The sequence below is a fragment of the Zophobas morio genome, unplaced genomic scaffold (genome assembly GCF_036711695.1).
Source record: "Zophobas morio isolate AGI-343-1 ecotype UQ-CSIRO unplaced genomic scaffold, CSIRO_AGI_Zmor_V1 ptg000635l, whole genome shotgun sequence".
In the NCBI taxonomy this organism is placed as follows: domain Eukaryota; kingdom Metazoa; phylum Arthropoda; class Insecta; order Coleoptera; family Tenebrionidae; genus Zophobas; species Zophobas morio.
Window position 1 is genome coordinate 1 of NW_026972738.1, and position 22323 is coordinate 22323.

Genomic DNA, 22323 nt, shown 5'->3' on the forward strand with positions numbered 1-22323 from the left:
CATCACTTGTATACATATTTATATAAATATTTTAATAAAAAATAACTACACCCCAAAACGATGGAGAACAGTCACTGTTGTAATGTTATTTAAGACCGGTTCAGCAGACTAGCAAATTTCGCCTCATTAGCCTACTTTCAGTAGTGGGCAAAATAGTGGAGGCTTTTCAATACGCCGTTTGGAAGAGTTTGTAGAAACACACAAAATACTCCAAGAATGCCAAACTGATTTTGAAGAAGCCAGTCGAACAACTCGGGACTCCACTTTTAAGAAATCTAAGGGCGTCGCATTCCTCGACGTTAAGAAGGCCTTCGATAGCATATGAAAAGAGAGACTTTTGCGGAAACTATACGGAGTAGGTTTCCTTTAGCAACAATACAACATACTTGTGTCGTTGCAATGCGGCGCATCTTTCGAGTGAGAATTGCACTGCACTGTTGTCATACCGTCGACTGACAGCTGATGTTCCGCAAAGTTCTCTTCTCCCACCCCTTCTCTTCGCGCTGTTCATGCAGAACTTTCCTCTCCCTTCTAATCCTTACACCAGAATAGCACTCTACGCCGATGACAGCATTCTTTAAAAGCCCCTCACTATCACGGAAACACTGGTCAACTGGTGCCGGCAGTGGAGCGTAACCATCAATGCAGAGAAAAGCGGTGCAATCATCATTTCAAGAAGATGCACTGCACCACCTCCGCTTCTAACCCTCGAAGGTGTTAAGCTTCTCAGGGGCTCCTAAGCTAAAAAGTTAAGTGTCAGCATCGAGAGGTTACTAACTTGAGAAAACATGTAGACTTCTTCCGACTAAAGCTAAAATGGTCATCTACGCCCCCTATCCGCTGCTGTGTGCAAAAGCACAATGTTCCTGCAAGTGTACGTGCCAGACGCTCAAACTTGCGAAAAACCATCAAAAATTGCGCTCACTTCCGGATTGATAAGCTGCACGCGACATAAGTCTGCAACCACTTGATGTCGTTTTCTAAAATGCAGCAACTGCTCCTAAATTACTAGTGGGGCCTACGCCAGTATTCTACAAACCCTAAACAGGCCCATGCTTTCCACGTTCCCGACAATGCACGTTAAGCACACACTTACTGTAAGACTCCATCCCACATATTGATATACTTATACAAAGTGATGAGATGGCTTGCAGAACCAAATATGAACTACGAAAATATATATTAAGTTATTAGCGAAACTAAGTATTTTACGCTTGATTTTACCAAAAGTCTGCACAATCAGATATAAAAAAGAAAAGAAAAAAAAATGGAGGACCTCTCGCTTTCCGCCCTGTGGTTGTTCGTTATTTTTGTTCTGCCGCAGGCTCTAGTCTATAGGTCTAAATTGGTTTTTATTATAACATATTAATTGCTATAGATTTTGGCTACAGGGCTAAAAAATAAAAGGAAATGATTATCTACAGGGTAATCATCCTATAAATAATTTATCCAAGAACAATTTTTTAGTAATTACTTAATTATAAAAAAGGAATTATAATAGACTAAGACCATTAAAAACCTTTTACTATAAACAAATTTCCCCTCTATAAGGCAACTTGTTCCTGCTTAATAAATTGAATAAAAGCAAACAACTTTGCGACTCTAGCAATTGAATCGGTCAAACTTCAATCTTTTTAGAAGCCATTAACTACACAAACCAAATGAAATCCTAATCGGTTTTTGTTAGAAGCACAAACTTACTCCAGCTATCTTTCCAATTATATAGGAACAGATAAACAGTTATAAATAGGTTGAAGAAAACAAATAAAAAAGTTTTATATATTAGTGTTCCTAAATAATACACGATCAGATAACTTTTCAAAATTAAAGCTTCTTAGTACTAAAAACCAATGTTAAGGGCTCTTAAACTTTTTTAGGCTCAAAAGACAATTGTATGTTAATATGCAATAATTTGTTTGAATTTTAACCGCGACAAGGACACGCCTAAGACTTTAGTCATTCTAATAGTACTACTTTTTAAAACCTTACAGTGATTTGTGATCACCTCCACTCATGGTATGAATGAAACCTTAGTAATTAAGGAAAAAGTAAAAGCAAAATTATTATTAGAACTAGACCGGTTCTCACTCTCATCATGAAAATCAAACATCATAAAGCCAGTCCTGACCCTTGAAAGGGATTTCACATACAGTTATGAAAATTATATATAAATTTAATGCCAAGCATAGGCGAGTAAATATACGAAAAAAGATAAATAATAGTATAAAACTATAACGAAACCTTTTAAAACTTAACATCACATCTACAATTGATACCAGAAACATTTAGAGACTAGTGAAAATAGTTCTATATAGTATCACTCTTACTAGCAAGTCTCTTAGTTAAAAAAGATATATAATTCACCCAAAATTTTCTTCGACTTTATTTCAGCTAACGCAAGACTTACTAATACCTAAACCCAACAGAATTTGAAAGAGCAAGTGTCATCCAACCTTAGATTGCCGGCAGGGCCCAAGCTGCCATCTATTGTATTAAATAGAGGGCAATATCGCTATAATGTCAATAATTGTACCAGCAGACCAACCAACAGTATTCATAACCTATCTGCATATAGCTATATCATTCTAGTGTTGGCCGTACTAAGTATAGCCAGTGATTCAGCGCATTCTGTGTGAATTCAGAGAGTAATTAACAATCCCCTGAAGAGCTACTGCCTACCAAAGGTCTTTCGAACAGGACGGACGTCACGCATCATATTTTAGAGCAACATGAGCATCCTGATATCCTTTTTTCAACCCGACAACCAAATTCAAAATTCGGAATTTTAAGGGTTAAAGGTGGTTTATATAATATAGCCAAACAACCGAACTAATGACGCATCATAACAGAGAATTATTTACCGGCACAATGCCAGCCAGTAACAGCGTGGATTTAATAACCCTTGAATGGCTAGCGTAGAACAAATAATGCTCCAGGGGAAGAGATATATGTCAAACGAAGATGTCATCGTTGGAACAGCGACCCATTTTGAAGGCAACCTCGAATTAAAAGGTTGATTTCTGCAAAAAAAAAAAAAGCTGCGTTTGAGTAGTTAGTGCCGGAACGTTGCCGCCGATGTACTTTCGTAAGCTCCAAATTTAACGACACACAAAGGAAATTTGGTGGTGTTTCTGGTCGAAAGGCCCTAGCGATAAATTACGTATATCAGACAAGCAAGTCATTATTTGTAGACACTCATCATAAGAGTCTAATAATTCTCGCAATGAACGTAATGCCGTGAAGGTTAGAGTTAGAATAATTAATTAGCTAAAACAAATTGTGAGCTTTATACATTTACTGCTGAAGTACATTCCGGAAATATGCAACTTAACTGCAAATTAAGTTTCATGAATGTTCTCATGAGAAGGCAAACAAAGCATTAGCCTGGTTAATGTTGCTCAAATGTACTTTGATGAAGATCAATTAGAGCTGTCATTTAAAAATCCATCTATATTGTCAAGAAATATTAGGACGCTTGATAACTTCGTAGCAGCGCTATGTTAAAGATATATTGCCTCAAACTTAACATTGCGGAAATTACATTTTATTAGTTGTGGATTTGTCAAGATATATCACCTATAATAGATATCAAATTATGTAAATAATTAAAAGGGCTATGGTCTCCTATTAAAGTTTTTGCCTTGACATTTGATAATTTTTAGGAGCGATACCCTTTAGTAAATGGCATTAAGTGTATTTCACACACATTATATGTGGCTTGTCAAAAGTGAACACTCCAATTGATTATAATTAGTGGCTCCTCTAGCCGTGACGGCCAGTTTAGTGTTAAAGAAAGTTTTAAACCGAAGACAAAAATAAGATAAACTTTTAAATTAAACTTAAAATGGGGCCTTTAAGTCCTTTAAAAGAACCCTTTTATTAAAGTCAGAAAAGATGTCTTAGTTTTTGAGGTTTTTTGAGCTGTAGTATTTATTAAACACTTATATTTAAGAGCTTAACTTTTGTTAACCATTAAAATTTCAGAAACTGTAATTTTTTTTTCACAGATAATTCTAATATCGCGAAACTTGCAAGGACATATTTGATACCTTTGAACCTACTCCGTTTGTAATAGTTTCTCAATGTGGGGACCCTCTACCACGAGCCAAGGAAAATGATTGCTCATAACTGTAAGGTGAATTAAATATCCAAATATAACGGAGCGCAAAATTATGTCTAAAAATTCTGACTTAAAAGGTAATTTCCAAGATAGTCAAACTTTTGAATGAATGTGTCCCCCACAATGCTGTCTAATAAATATATTTTTATAATTCTCCTTCAAAAATGATTTCAATCTAATGATACTTCTGTAGGTGAAAATTAAAAAGATTTGTATAGAGCTGAAGAGCTTCATATACTAAACATCCTCTAAAAAATCAGTGTATCTCTCTTCAAAAAGATGTTTTTAAGTGAAACTCGTTTCCAAAACTTTGCAAAGTTTATAATTTTTGCGTTAAGGCGAAATAGTCCAGTTTACTCTTATTAGGGCCCTCTTACAAAATTGTCAGTCTAGCTTGAAACTTTGAACCATATAGAAGAAGGCTGGGAAATATATGTCACTAAAGCAAATTTCCACAATCAATTTTTATTCTTAGGATGTTAGCATTCATCGGGGAGTTAGTCACTCTCTTTTAGATACCTCCAAATTAAATTTGAAAACTAGACTCTTTTGCAATTATATTTGAGGTAGTTAACAAACTGCGCAAGGAGTAAAAATTACTCTTTTCTTTTCCTTCATATAAAATCTGCGAGAAAAAAATGGCAAAATTCTCATTTACGAAGAACTTTGGACGTCGCCCAACTGGATCATGAACAAAAAAAATCTATATATTCGACACAGAAAGCTTTTTGGAGTTAAGTGCATTGTGAAAACATTGCATTTTAAACTTTCTACTATGGCACTTACAAAACCTCTTATTTTCCAGTCAATGCCATCTTTACAAGCGTCTTATTTTAATTATTTTATATGACAATTATTAATTAACTTCTTTAACTTCACGCAAAACGTATTTACTTAGTGAAAAGCAACTATCGCATATCTAAAAGTTTTCTATAATATCGATGTGCAAGAATATAAAGGCGCAGTAAAGAAATATCAATCACATCACAGTATTGTCCAAAGCAAGAAAAAAGTAGGTGCACTCGGTTACACATATCACTATCAGTTTACCGATAACATCTACAATCTCTGATTTTTCTGGCAATAGGGTTTCTAAAAAAAACTAAGGTCATCTACAATTTTGAAAATATTGGATCTGATACGGTTTTAGCAACAGTTTTTGAAACCCATAGTTTCTTTATTTCTTCAACTGTATATAAGCATTTCTTCTCCTTACCGTGAAGATGCGATACTTTGTAAGATACTCTGGTCGTAGTTTCTTGCTAAGCACTAGTCTTCTTTGAAGAATGTTTGCTGATAAAGTAGTGTTTTCCTCTTAGCTTAAATTTATCTACTCTCTGTTGTTAACGCGGCTACATAAGCGATACAACTAAGACATACTTACTTAGAAGCCACCCTTACAGTTAGGAATCGTTGCTTCCATATAATATTTAACTCCCTGAAAAGTAGTTTTATCGAAATTTCTTTCGCCAGTAAACTAGACGGCTGAGCTAAACTCATTCTAAAAGCAAAAACTAGTGTACTTCTAGCTATCTAATAATGGTGAACACAAAAGGAAATACTAGGCTACATTATTATCGCAATATGCAAGATGCAGCTTAACACTAACACAGTAGCCATGCACTGATTCACTACGGTTGGTGTATGTGTGACTGAGGAAATAAAAAAAATATATTGCCTGTGAAGGAGTGGGATGTAATTAATTTAATATCTTGGGTTCGGGTTGTTAAGATTTCTTTTAAAAAAAAATAGAAATCGATAAAATCATAATCATATTAACTTTTAAATAGTGTAAATATATAAACTAAGTAGATAAAAAGATTTAAAGACACAAGTCTAAAAAATAAATTAAAAATAAGGAGCGTAGGGAGAGAATGATCTTTGGTGCTAAGACGACGGCGATCCACCCTCGTCGAAAAGGGGCAGGTATTACAATCCTGAAAGATCTATACTTCGTCAGGATGTGTTTATAGCATGCCTCCCACCTGATGGCAGTATTTTGGGTTATGTTAAATTTTTAATTATAAGCGCCTTATTACCGTTCTGCTTTAACTCTCAGTCGTTCTAAATTTGTTCTAATAATTCGTTTTTATAGTAATCATTCTTTTAAGATTTTCAACTTGTATTTCATTTTTAGTCTTATAACCTTGTTATTTATCATTTTTCAGAAATGATTTTTCTTGGTGCATGATCGGGTTAACAACTTCGAATTATCGCACATACTTGCATTTTCGCGCTTTATACCTCCCTAGAACGTTATGCCATAATTTGGGTAATGACATTAGGTACCCTCCTTAGAATAATAGGCGCCCCCCTCTTCCTTTTAAACCTTAAGGGAGGATGAAAACTATACCTTTTTATTCACTTCTGAAGATACAAAGACGGGGGACGTAAATATTCTATAAATGTTTCTTTTGTTATAATTTATAATAATTTATAACTCTATCTCTATTTTTTATAAATTTCTTGTTTTACTTTAAAAAATATTTTTTTAAAATTAAACTAATCTTACAGGTTTTTTTATATATATCCTTATTTATTTATAAATTATAGATTTTAATAATTTAAAATTCTCTATAAAATCTCCTTTAAAGTTTGCTTCTCATTATTCTGTGTTAGTGTTTCTCTATAACTACAAAAAAATATATATATAAACTTTAATAAACTAGTAGTAGAAAAATTATTTACAAAGATACAGCTAATTTATTGTTTAAAAGTATGAATGCAGGTTCTTCGTTAAAACTAAACGCGAATAGACAAACTGATAAGTTGATATATAAAAACTATAACTGTGGTGGAATTTTAGTATTTTATAAGTCAATATTAATTCTAATTGTACTTAAACCTTTATTACTTACTTAAATGGAATAATTTTAAAAAGGTCGAGAAATAAATACCAAAAATAGATATATAGCGATACCTCTTACTCAAATTTAGTACTAAATAAATTAATGGAAAAAATATATGTATATATTTCTACTACTAAAAATAAAAATGAATAGAGAGAGCCACCACGCTCAAAATTTTAAAAGTCCTCTAAATTCTTTTTATAACGAAAATTTATGCAAAACGGTAAGTTTGTAGACATTTTACTAACAAGGACGTGCAACAGGGAGCCTATTTGTTTAAGTAATAACGGCTATTGCAGATTTGCATCGAGGGCTGGCGAAGATAGCGAGGAGGGCGAAGTAACCAAGTATAATGATGCTTCTTCTTGGATAAAGAAAAAGTTCTAAGAAGATTTGATAAACAATGCTATCAACTATTTGATCATTTATCTATTAAGATATCTAAAGACAATAGTTTCATTAACCCAGTTCAACGGACTTCCTTAGGAATTTTATTAATTTCTCTATTTATATCCTTCTTATAAATAAAGAAATATTTAGAAGAAATAAACAGTTCATTGAGCAAGCTGCATATCCAGCTTTTCTTAAACTCGATTCCTGAACAAATGATTTCCTGTCCTATTAGGGTGAGCGTGCAGGCGTGATGGGAAATTTAGTCTTTTACATATAAAAGCGAATAAGCTAGTAGAGTACTACAATAATCTAAGGGTGGGGCCGATGAGTATATACATTCGACATGGTTAGGCTTCACGTCTGTTAAATAATAACTGACTTCCATAGAATAATTTCTACCATATTACTTTCGTAGTGATGGTTACTCTTGTTCCTGAGCAGTTGTTATACTAATATATATATTTCTTGTGAAGTTCATTAAAATTTCGCTTTCTCGTTTTGCTTCTTCCCCTTGCTCAAGTGGTTTTCCTTATTGAAACCGTAAAAAGCTTTCCTTTCTTTAATAACTCGAAATTTAGGGAAATTTTTCAATAGTTAGAAGGAACCGGGACGGTGCGGCAAGTAGAAAACCTCCTTGGTTCTTTCGCTTAACAATTTTGAACTTTTCCCTTGGGGTAAAAACTCATATCACCCCTCATTTTCCTTTTAAATATTTAACTTCAGCTCATGAGTAGGGCCATTATTATACCTGGAAATTTAAAGGACATATTTATTTTAGGTTTCAAGTGTTAATACAGGTTTTATAAGTAACCTAGTAATCTTTGTTCATCTTTTATTTTTACAGTTAGGTAAACTTTAAGGTTTCTCTGCTTTTTTTTAGAAGGAAATTCACTTTGATTTATTATATTGGTCGCTACGAGCTTAAATCAGTAGTAGCTGGTAACAAGTAAAGAAAAGCATCAAATTCTTTTTAAATTTAATTCATTAACAAGCTCCTAGTCTCTGAAAGACCGCCTAGAAGATTCCTATTTATAACGATCGCACCTCTTAAGGACATTAACAAGGCAGAGTGTAGTCATGCAAAATAGTTACCATATACAATACAAATAAAAAAGATCAGAGAATCCTAAGGACCTCCTATGTCTAAGTAAGTTATTGTATATATTTACGGAGCGTTTTAGGAGAGTGTAAGTACCTGAACAACCTTCATTAAAAGACAAACTTCCTTTATATTCGATACTATATTAGAAGCTAATTTTATGTCCGACTTATCTTTCTGCAGAAAGTAGGTCCGTGGCTAGTTCTATAACTAAGCACAATAGGGCCAAGGATGTTCCAATGCAGTCATGATAACTCGGATAAACAGACAAATAAATTTTAATAAATCTAGTAAGTTTTTTTCACTCGTTATGTTTAGATAGATGAGATAATAAGATTAAATGCACACCTTATTCATATTCTCAAAAGATGATAAACGTTTTCTGGTCAATGAGACTAAAGATAATAAGGCTAAAACCCTTTTTCTTGATTATAGACCAATAATTTCGTAACTTCATTAAACAAAAAAGAGTTTTTATGTGAAACTCGTCTGTATATGATTCGGATTAAATATTTAAGAACTTTTTTGTTAAGTAGACAACCTTAAAGTGTTTTTATATCTTAACTAAGATTTTGTAACTTTTTAAAGGCCCGAGACATTGTGAGCTTCTATTTTTTATTTTAAGATAGCAAAACATTTTTATGAGTTTGTTAGCGACGCGCTTACATCGAAATTTAATTTAGTTTTGTAATCTTAAGGGTAACTGTCTTTTTAAAAACGGCTTGACGGCTTTGTAATAAGGCTGCCTTTCTCTCTGAAAACAGTCTTGCTAGCCTAATCTTCTCTTTGTAATAATAAATCCTGTAGATATACTATCGTAAACTGGTTTCACTTACCTACAACTTATAAAGATTGTACATGAATTTAAACGAAAACAGCTAAACATATTAAATAGCCTTCTTACTGATTATTTTGGAGACCCAGTATCTTCAATCAGTTTAGCGAAACTAGAAATCTTGTAAGCAGATCTAGATTATGACAACCTATACTTAATATGTACGCCGAAGTTGTAATTTATAAAGTAGCTTTAAAAAGTTTTCAATTATACCTTTTAACTAGAATTTAGGGAGTTCTCCCCTATATATGGCTTATTATACGGTGTTCGTCTAAACAAGAGATCTGTAACTAAGAAATAATTGGAAAACTTTTTTTTTAAACATGGATAGAACTATTAAAACTTAATAAGATTGTGTTTTTCTGGGAGGCCCCAAATAATGATTACTGTTGTGGGTTGTATAAGCATAACGCTTTCGAAGGAAAATAACTGAAAAAATAATAAGAAAAACGAGCAAAATTATATTACTCATAAGGTTTTAATGGTCAGTGAGTAATGCTAACGGCTCCAGGATGCTATAATAACAAATTATGAGGAAGTAAGATTGTGAGAAATAAGATCAACGGCTTAAATAAAAAACTTTTTAATACGTATTACGCTTTACCTAAAGTTAACAATTTGAGAAAGCACTAAATCTGAAAATTAATTAATTACAAGCACCCTACTTTACATGGACGGGTAGAACTCATTCTATGGAGAAAATTTTGAAAAAAATATAGACCTTATTAAAGCCTTCCTGGTCAAAAAACCACAGATGGCAGGGACAAGAGGTAAACTTTTTTAATTTTTGCGCAAAGTATACTCGCGCAAATAGCTACTCTAGGATTTTTAGCAGCTAATTTTAGAGCATTAACAATATTCTTTAAATGTGCTAATGTTTAATTTTTTTTACTGGTAGGGGTTTAAATATTGTCTACCGATGTTTATCTCCCTAAAGAATGAAGAGTAGAGGGAACGTATTGGGCATAGTCTCATAAAAGTTGCTTAATAAAATACCTTTAGAGATACAGACGAAGCACATATGCTAGTTCCTAAATGGCCAAAGTAAGCTAGGTGTTTGGCCTAAGTTAAAAAGTTAGTAAAGATCACAGGTTAAGTGACCTATTATTAGCAAAACGACTTTACTTATTACTTTGAAAGCGATTGAGCTTTCGTAAGCATTAGGGGTTGCTTTGTGTCCCCAAGCTTGCCATTTGTATTAGGTACTCGTAAGCGAGAAGCCTAAAGTAGAATACTACGATCTAAATTTCCTGTAGGCTTTAATGGCTGATCTTGGAGAATGCGAAATTCTTTTAATGGGTCAAATTCTCATTACGGGGCTGATTACACGATAAAATGTAGTAAGTCGGCCGACAGAAGAGTAAATGTCCCGGTTGCTTGGGCTAAATTAAACTCCTTGGACTATCGTGCTCTATAAAAGGTTACCAAAATATCGTATACCTTCATGAATTATGTAATGTGAGTTTTTAATCAACTTTTAGGAAACTTGACCGGTTTAAGAAAACTACTTTAAAAAATGGGAAACAGTTGGCTAATCTTAGATTTGCTTTCAGTTTGCAACATGACTTGGTCATACAATCTGAGTGCATTGTTCCTTTTATTCGCTATAGCTTGCTAGGCAGTAGTAAGTAATGCGTTAGCTAAGATTGTAGCAAACTTTGAGTGTGCTACCAATACGATACTCACAACTGCTAGGTAGCTTTGGGGGTAATTTTAGCTCAAATGTTTAGGTTTAAGGTTGCTCTACGCTTGCACTAGTTTGGCATTGTACTAGTATCTCTCAGCTCTAGAACTAAAAGGTAGCCTTTAAGTTGTTCGCAATGACTTTATTATATCATTGTTTAATACCAGGCTTCGCGCTTGGGTTGGCAGGTAAAATATAGCATCATTTATTAGTTAGATGCTAAGTATTCATTATTAGTAGGTTTAGTAAGTGGTTGCCGTTATATTTATACCCTAATAAATACTATGTGAGTTCGTACGCCACCCCAAACTTACTGTATTTCTGCTAGCCTTCGTGTTAAGTCTTATTAGGCAAGTAAGTTCTTTCAATAATGTTTGCAGAAGCTCTCTATCCTCAAACGTAGACTGTTTAATCTGGTATACGGTACAAAGTAATTTATATTTTAAATAACTCTCCGTATAGCGTGTCTTTAATTTGATGTATATACAAATATAGTTTTATATAATAGACTCACAAAAGTAACATATAGAGCTTCGTATTCAAAGCCAATGTGTATGTTCCAGTATTGAATGAGTGCTTTGATTGTATAATAACGAAACAGTCTACGCCTAAAAGATACTTGCGTGATACCCAAAATGCGACGTTCCAGCCATCAATCGCAGTACCATGTTCCATTTTTGAATTATCGTCGTGGGGATACTGCAAAGAAATACCTATATAGTGAAAGCGTAGGCCATGATATACCATCCACAATTTTGTGTGCACACGGTAGCACATGAACACCTTGCTCTCTGCGTGTAATAGCTGTTTGATTCCTGCTGGAGGCCAACTTTAAGAAAATAGGAAAACAGTTTTTAAGGTATCAGCCCTAATAGCAGCTGGTGAAAAATTTGCGTTGTTGTCTTCATCTTTGTCACAAAATAAGCACAGTGATTTTTTTGTCACTAAAAATTTGTTGTCAACAATGAACCCCGAATATATTCCCTGAAGATCCCAAAGGTCTTTGTGGTTGCGTAAAAAAAATTGAGACAGAGTTTTGCGCTTCACCTCTTTGATTGCCACCCTCCAGTGTCAAGAGCAACTGGCAAGTTTTCAAGTTACGTAGCAAGTCCTAACATATTAACTTTGGATTTTTTTGATAAAGTGGAGGTCGCCGGGTTTTAAGCGTAAAGAGGAATGGGATTGTAATGGTTTGCAAGGGTGAACGTCAAGCGCAAGCAGCAACGGCCAAAGCAGAGCGTCATGAGGTGCATCTGTGATCAGCAAGTGTAGCGGCGACAGCAGGATGCGAACTATACACGGAACTAAGCCGTTTCAAGTATGCAATACCACCAAACCGCTAAAAGTGCGAAACAGGCATAACCCCGTACGTAAACTGGAATTTGGGCAAAAGCTTTTAGAGGGCACTGTTATAAAACATGTATATCGTAATAATTATTTAAAGAGCAGGAAAGCGTGTGAGAGAAGGAATGCCTTTATTCTGTGCAGACTATTCAATAAGTTTATAAACTTATATTACAGTAGATATGAGGATTATAGCAGTTTTTAACTAGCCTATATCCTACTCTAAAGTAGGAGCTATTATAACTACATTACTTGCTAGCTCAAGCAAGTATTACTATTGAGTTTTTTCCTCTTTCCTCGCCTTATGAAATTAAGCATATTTTTTGGGCTACATTATTAAACTTAAAATCTAATTATAGAATTGTAGGTATAATTAAAAAAACCTAAATTGTAGTGGAGCAAGGTAAAATAAGCCCCTTCTTTTTGTAACAAATCTTTTACAAAGGTACTACTCGACTAATACATGACTCATAAATGATTTTTAAATAGCCTGGAAGCTAACAAGCAAAAAGCAAATCCTTCCATCCCTAGGTTTACGACCATATCCTCAGCAGCCTTTAGTAAGATTAAAAACTTAATATCTTTTTCTTAATTAGTTTTCATAAATTAATAAAGTAACTATTGAAAAGTCTTTAGAAAGAAACGATAATTTTATAAAAAACTATTATCAAAACAGGGTATTATTTAGTTAATCCAGAATATGTAACCAGCATAAGCACTTTTTAGTTGTTTTAAAAAATATTATATTATTTATTTTATTAAATCCGCGCAACCTTGTGACAAACTTATCTTCCTCGCTATTTTAAAAGGAGAGTGCTCAGTTTTTTAAACCACTCAACATAAAATATTTACAACTGTGGTAAAAGAAAAAAAATTCTACAATATCTTTTTTTTTTAATAAAAATAGCCACAATTCCAATTAATATGCTTTTTAGTTTTTCTTATAAGCCAGTGCCTTATTCAATAGTATCCTTTTAACTATAATGTTTTGTGTGAAACTTTATAACCCGCCTAAGTTTTGTTTGCACTCCGTTCTCCCAGTTCTACTAAAACCAGTCGCAAAAACTTAATATTATACCAAATAAATTTAACTTGTAAATCAATTTATGGGGCTTTAAGTAAATTGATTTTATAAAAGTTTCTCTAACAGATTAACAGAGAAGTTGTATCATATGCCCAAATCCTTATAGCGAAGTTTTTATTTAAAAAAAAATTCTGTGTTAAACAGAGTATTCTTAAAGCCACTTTTAATTAATTTTTTTAATAACTGAAATAAAGTTTTTAAAAAAAGAAATTAAAACACCAACTATACTTAAAGTTATGCTAGTTTTCAATGAAAAATCGTTAAGTTTTTTTAAAATAGTGTATTTTGAGAAATCTATAATAAAATTAATAAAAACCGAATTTTTATTTGATACTTAATAAATATGATCCTTTAAGTAATTTGTAAAAGCGTATTATTCACATTAGCTTAAGTCAAACGAATAATTCGTGGCCGACAAGAAAGAGAAAATAAAATCACCAGAAATACAATACGGAACAACAAAGTTCCCTTCTCTTAAAGCCTACAACTAGTAAGAAATTATTTGCTATTTAAAACTACCATCAAATTACAACTACTTAATTATAAGTTCCAGTTTTAAAAATTTTAAAAATTTCATAGATTTTTAAATTCAACAAATGTATAAAAAGTTAGAGTGAGTTTGTAACTGTTTTTTAAAAAAACGTTTATAAAAAAATCCTTAATAAAAATCTAGGTGTATTAAAGTACTTAGACTATTTGTCACCAACCTAATAGAAATTCTTAAAAATATTAGTGTTAATTCAAAAAAAAAAAAAAGAGAGATTACTAAAGTTTAATTAACAAAAATAAAAGGAAAAGGTCAGCTAATTTACAAGCCCCTTATCCACCAAGTTTTATGAGAGGTGTTTACTTAATAATAAAAAAATTTTGCAAAAAATAGAAAACTAGTATAGGGAGCATTTAAAGTTTGAATTTTTTTTGTCCAAAAAAACGGTTAACTTCGTAAACCTAATTAATTGTTATTAGTAGCACAGAATCTTGAAAAAGTTCTATTATATTAGAAAAAACAGTCAAATCCCAAGACGTAATTAGAATTAAAGCACCTAGATATACATACTTCACTATTAGCTTTATAGTTTGTAGTTTTCAAAGCCTTACTTGGTTAACCCCGCTCCTAATAAACAGTTCTAATCGTTTGATAATTATAAAAAGCCGAAAACAACTTACGAAAGTAAATAAAATATACAACACAACCTCAAGAAAACTATAATAAATATCGTAAAATAAAAGAAATTTATTAAATTATTAAAAGCTTATATTTCTTACATACTTGTTATACAACTTCTTTTAAAGGCATTCATCGGGCGGCGAAGCGTGTAGTGTTGCCTTTACAGCTTTTATTTCCACTAATTTTTTTTTTCTTCTGTGTAAATAAAAACAATAAGCTCCGACACCAGAAACAATTGCGCTTCCCCCTAAGGCACTACCAATCATTACTTCTTTGGTAACAATACTCCCGGGCTTTTCACTGTTGACTTCGGAAGAAGTTAAGTTGGGTAAATTTTTTGGAAACATTTGAAGAGCTTCAGACTTTTGAGAATCCATGTTAACGTTTTCCCCCGTTTTTCTGTTACTTTCAGCAGCATTAACATTATTCGTGTTTAGAGAGCTTGCTGATACGTCTTCTACAGAAAAAACACCTCTCAGTTCACCCGTACGTCCGCTAGTTTTACCCAAATCTACATTACCTTCATGCGGCCGAGGATTTCGTTCAGTGTTAACTTTAACAAACGCGCTATCCTTCTGCACTCCCTTTTCGTCGGCAGTTTCCTCAGGTTTAGTAGTAGGGGAGCTCGGGGGCCGCACTGTAGCTCGAAGCTTCGAAGTTAGAATTTCTTGAACATTCTTCCCCTTTTTTCTGTTACTTTCATCAGCATTATTACTATTAATATTTAGGGGGATTGCTGACACATCTATAGACGAAATACTTTTCGATTCACCTGTACTTCCGCTAGTTTTAATTAAACCCACATCATCTTCAAGTGGCCGAGGGCTTTGTTCAGTGTTAACATTAACCACATTGCTATTTTCCTGCTCTTCTTGATCATCAGCAATTCCTTCATCGACTTTAACAGGTTGTAAAGTAGGAGAGCCTAGAGGCTGCTTGCCTTGAAAAAATTTATTTTCTCCTCCTGTTTTCTTTGTACGCAAGCTTTTGCTATTAGGCAGTAATGTTTTATGACTATCCTCATTTATATTAACAGACTTAAATGTTTTAAACTTATCATCTTCACTGTTATCTAAGTCTTTAATTACTCCGGATCGTTTATTAGTCTGGTCTGTGCTAGAAATAAAACTTGGAGTGTCCTCGAAACCATGATGCTCTAAAGCCTTAAATTTTGCGCTACTTGGGGATCCATTAATGCTTCCTATATTTTCTAATGGTAAGCTTTCTCCCATAGGCAAAGATGTACTAACCATCTTTTGGCTTCCATGCTTACTCTGGGCGGATATTTTCTGAAAGCCTCCGTCATTTTGTGTGTCCTTAATACTTGCAGATTGTTTAAGAGGCTTTTTTTTTCTTAAAATAACAGTGTTTAAGGATCCAAGCTCTGAGGGTGGTTCAAGTTCTGAGTCTATGGTTACTAGGACATTGTCTTGGGTGCTTACCACAGCTTCTTTTTCTTCGCTTTTTATAGCAGAAGCTCCATCCGTAATATTGATGAGCTGCGATGTAAAACTTGGTGTAACAACTGAGGGCTCTCCTTGTACAAAACTCTGAAAGACGAGCAAGCCCCAAAAAAAGTTACAAAGAGACAGCATCAGACGGTCAACGCGAGTAGAGCGCTTATGCTCTCTTAAGGGTTTATATGTACATTTGTGGTCATTTAAATGATTAACTGCTTTATTTCGTTTATGGCAGTTTTTGAATAGATGCAAATATGTAGCCCACTCATTAGTCATGTATGCATTGTTATCGCAAAAATCTTAGCCACATTGGGTTTTCCGTTTTCTCAAGCAATTTTAAAATTAAAAATTATTCCACGACAAATTGGTAGAGTAATACATTTAAAATATTGCATGTTATAAATTTTTCATATTATCTCTATTTTAAATTTATTTACCCTTAACATTAGTACTTCCGACTACTTAGTAACTGTTATATGCAAAATATAACGTTATTTATCAATATGATGTGAATAGTCTCCAACCATTTTCCACAGTGTAAACCTGAAATTGAGAATATTTAATAGTTTAGTTTGTAACTGATACTCTAGTTACTTCTTAGGTGATTTAATTAGCTTCACAAAGATGAGATGTTACATATGTTTTATATTTAAATTATAAAGTAACCCCCCTCCCCCCCCCCGCCCCAAAAAAAAAGTATTATAATTATTTTAATTATACAAAAACTATAATATTTTAACTTTTATCAACATGAACTTTTTATAACGCCTACTTTTACCTGGGTATGCATATGCTTTAAATTTTTTTGACAACCTTTAATTCTTAACCAGTAAATTCAAAACTATGAAAAAAATGTGAAAATGTGACCTCCTTTGCTTAGTAATTAATATTGCTCCCTATCCTTTGTCAAGTCCTAAAAGCTTATAAGTCTAATACAACTGTGTTTTAACAAAAAACTGAAGGAACAAACTGAAGGAACAATGTGTGTTCATTGTATAGACTAAAATTGTTTAAAGTTAGTAGAATTTTTCTAGACCCATGAAGATGCTTTGCACTTAGTCTTTTACAGAGAATTTATTGGTTGAAAGCGCGTTTACATATTTAGTATTGCGTTACTTTTTTTAAAAAGGGTACAAAACTTAGAAAATATTTACTGGTAGTTTTCGAATTTTTTGGACATTGCGTTAACTCGGGGCTTTTAATCTTGGGAAGTGATGAAAGAGTACTTGAAAACCGCATGGTTTTATTCCACTACAATAGATCCAGTAGTAAAGTAGATTGCTAATTAACAACTGTCTCCTGACCCACTAATCACAAAGGTTACAATCACGTACATTTTATAACAAGATGTTTAAAAAGTCCATTATTATAACAACAACACCTTATGAGGAACACCTATAAGAATTTTTGATTAGATTTAACAATTTGAGCTAAGTTCATACATTAGTATTTAATTTATATTTATATTAATATTTTTAATAAAAGATAATATAATTTTTATTAATTTATGAAGTTTACATGCTCAATAATTAAAATTATTTTTATGAATGTTGGGTGTAAGCCATAGCGGAGACTGTGTGTAGAGCCTTTTAGAGTAAGTTCGCGAAATTGGTAACTAGCTTAAGTTTGTTATTAATGGAAGCCCTGCAGGATCTTTGCATACAAATATTATGCTTTATAATTATTACTCTTAAAGTAATTATTTACAGCGCAATTATCTTATTCCCAGCTCCGCTGTCCCTGGAGGTCGTGTTCTTGGCACACTGGGCGCGTTTTCTTATTCTTTAATAGCAGCTAATTCTTAATTATTTCTAGGCATAAAAACTTATATTACTCTAATCTGTTGATGATATAAATACTTTTAGAACTAAGACTTTACCTCTATTTTTGATTTTAATCTGTAGCAAGAGAAGTGCCTATGTGGTCGTATAAGGTGGGCTCATGCACCTGCTGCAGTTTTATTCGTTTTCTTTGTTTGTGCGGTTGGGTTTGGTGCGTCTGGGAGTCTGTAGTGGTCAAATAAGCTTATAATGCTTTCTAGTACTTTGTTTTTCTTGTACAATATTATTTTTTATTGTCTAATATACAAGGTTTTCGAAGACTCACAGCCTGGGAAATAGACATTTTAGAAAACGTTTATTTAAATCTTTTAAAAGTTATCATGCAAGTATTGTTAGTAAGAGCATCTCTCTCTGTACCATGAAAAAAAACGTCGCTATAAAACTTCATTTATTCGGAAAGTATATAGAGAACAATTAAGGGATTAAACCTAAAGTATATTCTTTTCTATTATTCTTTTTATTATTCTTTTTATTATTCTTATGTTCAAAGTTATGTTAATATAATTTTAATACTATAGGTTAACTAAATCTCCACGGAGCAGTTATGCCTTGTTTATATGTGAAACTTTCAGTTAGCTGTATCACAACATTTATTTAGGATTAAGTCTAAAGCAATAAGCAGAACTTTTTTGAAGCCGTTGAAAACTTCTTGCCCTACAACTTAGTTAATTTAATCCTTTACTTGGCAAGCACTCGAAATTTTAAATTCGAAGAAGGCATTAGCTTCTAAATTACACCGTCTTTACTTCCTAATTTTAACTTTAAAATTTGTTGTTTTACGAAATTTTTTCCTTTTTTTTAAAAAAACTAAAGCCCAATAATGCAGGTCGACTAATATATATGACGACTTTAAGCAGTAGAGAGCCAAATTTTCGTCATAGGCTTTTTAATTCTACTAAATAACTGCTAGTTTTGTAAAACTATTTTCTCTTATTTAAGTTTACCAAAAACTTATTAATAAAAATGGAATGTAATAGACAAATAAGTAATTTAAAAGATAAAACTTTTTTATAAAGTAGTAAAATCTGCTTATTGTAGATATTTTTTCCAAGTAGGCCCTAGGAGTACAATTTTAAAGCAAGCCGTTAGAAACCTTTTTAAAAAGTTATGAAGCAAAGGAAAAAGGAACTTCTCTTAATAAAGATCATACAAAACAAAATTAAAGTCAAAGAACAAAAACATTAAAGAATTTTATAAACAAATTAATGAATATAATATTTGTTAAGGTTACTTTATTCTTGGCAAAAATATTTTACTGAGATACTAACTTACCAATAGAGCGAACAATGTTGATGACTGTTTAAACAGTAGCACATATTGTTTTTACTTAGAGCAATACGCACTAGTGAAACATATTCTCTTAAATTTAACCTTATAGATAAATAACCTACATAAGGCTATTCTTTAAAAAAGAATAACTTTTGTGAAACTCTTAGTTAACATTTTTAAAAGATATAACTTGAAAATTTGAAAGTTAACACAATAATTTATTAAAAGACTGATAAAGAAAATAATATTCTTAGGTAAGCCTGTTGAGTTGAATAACTTGTTAACTGCTACTAAAAAAAGAGAGTTATAATTGTATCCTCATTCAGTATATCAGTTATTTTTATAAAAAACTTTTTTATATAAATTTATTTACAATTTGTTTTAAATAAAGTTTTAAACACGCCCCTTAAAGAGTATATTGTGTTCGGTTAAGTATCATTCTAACCTTATGGTTTTTTATTAGATAATACTTCTTTATAAAGCCAACGTATAGTTTACTACTTGTACGCGAAAATCTATCATCAATAAAAAACTACTTAGATATTGATTGAAAAACTTATTCAAAGTCCTTTATTTTAACTTGTAATAAAACTTTTTTGAAACTTGCAGTTACCTTGTTTAATTTTAATTTTTGTAAAAAGATAAGCAGAAGTAAAGAAGTTACATATCTGTAACAATAATAATTTAGTACTAGTTTTAAGTAAATTTTTTACTTATCCCAAACCCATATTTGCCTTTTTTGTTTCCCTTAATATTTATATCATTTAATCTTAAAATGTGAAAGTAGAGAATATTATAATGAAGCATTTAGAAGGTAGTGTAAACTTTTTGGTGCACTCGCTCCTAATAATGATCTTCGGGATTACTATACGACTTTTACTGGTTTTTAAAAAGTTTAGATGTTATCCAAAAGAGTAATTGTTTAAGACTAAATTCCCATTTGGTTAACTGAGTCACTTACTGCAGTTATTATTAATCTGTATTATTTTTAGAAAATTTAAAGCAGATTCGACGGGAAAAGAAAGCGACAATGTTATTTTAATATCAAACAATAATATCAGTTGTGAGAAATACTAGTTAATAAAAATGAAAATAAAAATGATAAAAATAAAATATTTACTATATAGTATTATAAAATACTGTTTTTTAACATACTTTAACTTTTAAAGTTTTATCGAATAGGTAAGAAACACCAATCCTCAAGGTCTTTGACAATCTAAAACCTTAAAAAATAAGGTTTTGGCCTAACTTCAAAAAATTTTCTAGAATTGATATTTACTTTCTTCCTTAAGCTCCAATTCCTTCTGAATATTTCAAACTTCAAGTCCATTACGACATAAACGACTGGTAAGTGCACCGTCGCTTAGCTTGTAAGTGAGCTTTCCCGCAAACAGTCTGATTAAAAATAACAATAACCAAAAAAAAAATAAAAAGTACGTACACATGAAATAAATATTTATAGAGGAATTAATAATGGATGAAAAAAGATTGGCCTTTTTTAGATCGAAATAAATTACCTCGGTTTCAAATGGAGGCCCCCCAGGAAAACTATAGTTTTCCACAACCTAGGGTGTGTCCGTCATGAATTTGTAGCAGCTTCTATTACCTCACTTAAAAAATAAATCTAGACAAAAATAGCTATATTATATTTACAAATTTGGGTTTAACAAAATTCAACGACGATACAGCCCTTACTCTGACTAAAATAATAAAAATATACGTGTTTTGATGAGATCAATGAGTATTAATGTAAGAATTGCAACTATTTCTAAAGGTTGCTACGCAAATAAAGAGAGAAGAGCAATAGTGAGAGTTAAAACTTCAACTTCTCTATTGCTCGAGACCTTAGTGGTAGCCATATAACGCCCACACGAATGCAGGCAACTCATAGTGGAGACGGCTACGCGAGGAACTATAGGAGCACACAGTTTATTATTTTTCACTGATATACTATAGACGACGTTATGGCTTATCTTTACTACTAAGTTATTTCCCAAATTATAAAAGGAATGAAGAAGGAACTCCCTTAAAAAGTCTTTAGTTTCTGTGTCCCCATACTAAGCAACAAGCGAATTATTTTACAAAATAGTTTTATACCGTTTAGTTTGACTTTTCTTTTTAATCTAAGCTTATACGCTCTTATTGGTAATACGTTTTTTTTTATACGCTAGGTGCAGACATGCTCAAACAACCCCAAAATATGATAAAAAAAGAAGTTAGAGATTTGTTGTTTACTACTATCTAAAGAACACCAACTTTATACTAAACCTTTTTCCCTTCCCATTAACTACGAGCCACTTAATCTAGTCAATGTTGACGAGGTGAAAGTAATTGTCAAAGCGCCTGGCCCCGGAGGCATCACTAGTGAGATGTTGAAGAAAATGCCATTAATAGGGATGAAGCATCTTTACCTCATAACATCTTCTATGCTTCTTGGCGCCTTACCGGCTCGATGGAGCGGCGATCGTTGTGATGCTACCAAAAACACTTAAGCCGGAATTAGCATCTAGCAAATACTGACCCATTAACCCACTGTCATCGGCCGGCAAAGTGGATGAGGCCGTTTTACTGCGCCGTCTTAAAGAAGTAGTTGACGCTTGGAAAGTTTTACCGGAGTTTTCATCTGGCTTACGGCAAGGGCCCACTCAAAGACCCAGCTGCTCCCCCTCTTAACTGAATGAACCACCCGGCTTTTAACTATAAGAGGGCAAGAGGCGCTGTCTTCCTTGACATTTGAAAAGGCATTTGATCAAGTTTGGCATGAAGGTCTGCTTGCACAAACTGCGCTCGTTATCCGTCCCAGATGGCCTTTATAACGTGCTGAAATCTTACCTGAATTGTCGCGTCTTCAGCGTGCGCATGGGGGATACCCGGTCACCGCTTCGATCTCTGACAGCAGGGGTCCCCTTAGGGGTCACCTCTCTCGCTCCTTTTATTTGCAATTTACTTGAGCGACCCGCCTTTGCTGTCCGATCCACACACACGAATCTCCCTCTATGCTGATGATACGACCGTATATTCATCTTTGAAGTCTCCTACCTTGCTATGCAAGCATCTATAGCGCAATCTTAACGCCCTTGCTGTCTGGTGCCGTGATTGGAAGGTTACTATAAATGCGATGAAGAGCAAAGCCGTATTACTTTCAAGGAGACGAGTCCCTTTTTCGGTGCCCTTAAC

At 32.8% G+C, this 22323-nt stretch overlaps 1 protein-coding gene and 1 long non-coding RNA gene across 2 annotated transcripts; both read right to left on the reverse strand.

Annotated features, from left to right (window-relative positions):
* Nucleotides 1–14627: 14627 nt before the first annotated feature.
* LOC135121596 (uncharacterized) lies at nt 14628–16176 on the reverse strand. The gene is made up of 2 exons (XM_064045898.1): nt 15097–16176; nt 14628–15033 (listed from the first exon to the last, which is right to left on the reverse strand). Exons 1-2 carry the CDS (start codon nt 16169–16171, stop codon nt 14696–14698), a joined length of 1413 nt encoding a protein of 470 aa, XP_063901968.1. The 5' UTR covers nt 16172–16176; the 3' UTR covers nt 14628–14695.
* Nucleotides 16177–20245: 4069 nt separating this feature from the next.
* On the reverse strand, nt 20246–20924 carry LOC135121594 (uncharacterized). The gene is made up of 3 exons (XR_010279051.1): nt 20664–20924; nt 20426–20541; nt 20246–20369 (listed from the first exon to the last, which is right to left on the reverse strand). It is a non-coding gene; the product is annotated as an uncharacterized LOC135121594 (long non-coding RNA).
* Between the last annotated feature and the right edge of the window lie 1399 nt (nt 20925–22323).

Excerpts from the sequence above, each read along its gene's own strand:
- LOC135121596 (XM_064045898.1), bottom strand. The coding sequence starts at position 16,171 with ATGCTGTCTCTTTGTAACTTTTTTTGGGGCTTGCTCGTCTTTCAGAGT. Across the intron at positions 15,034-15,096 it reads AAATCCTCGGCCGCATGAAG|AAGACGTATCAGCAAGCTCT; the intron begins GTAATGTAGATT and ends TTTTTTCTGTAG.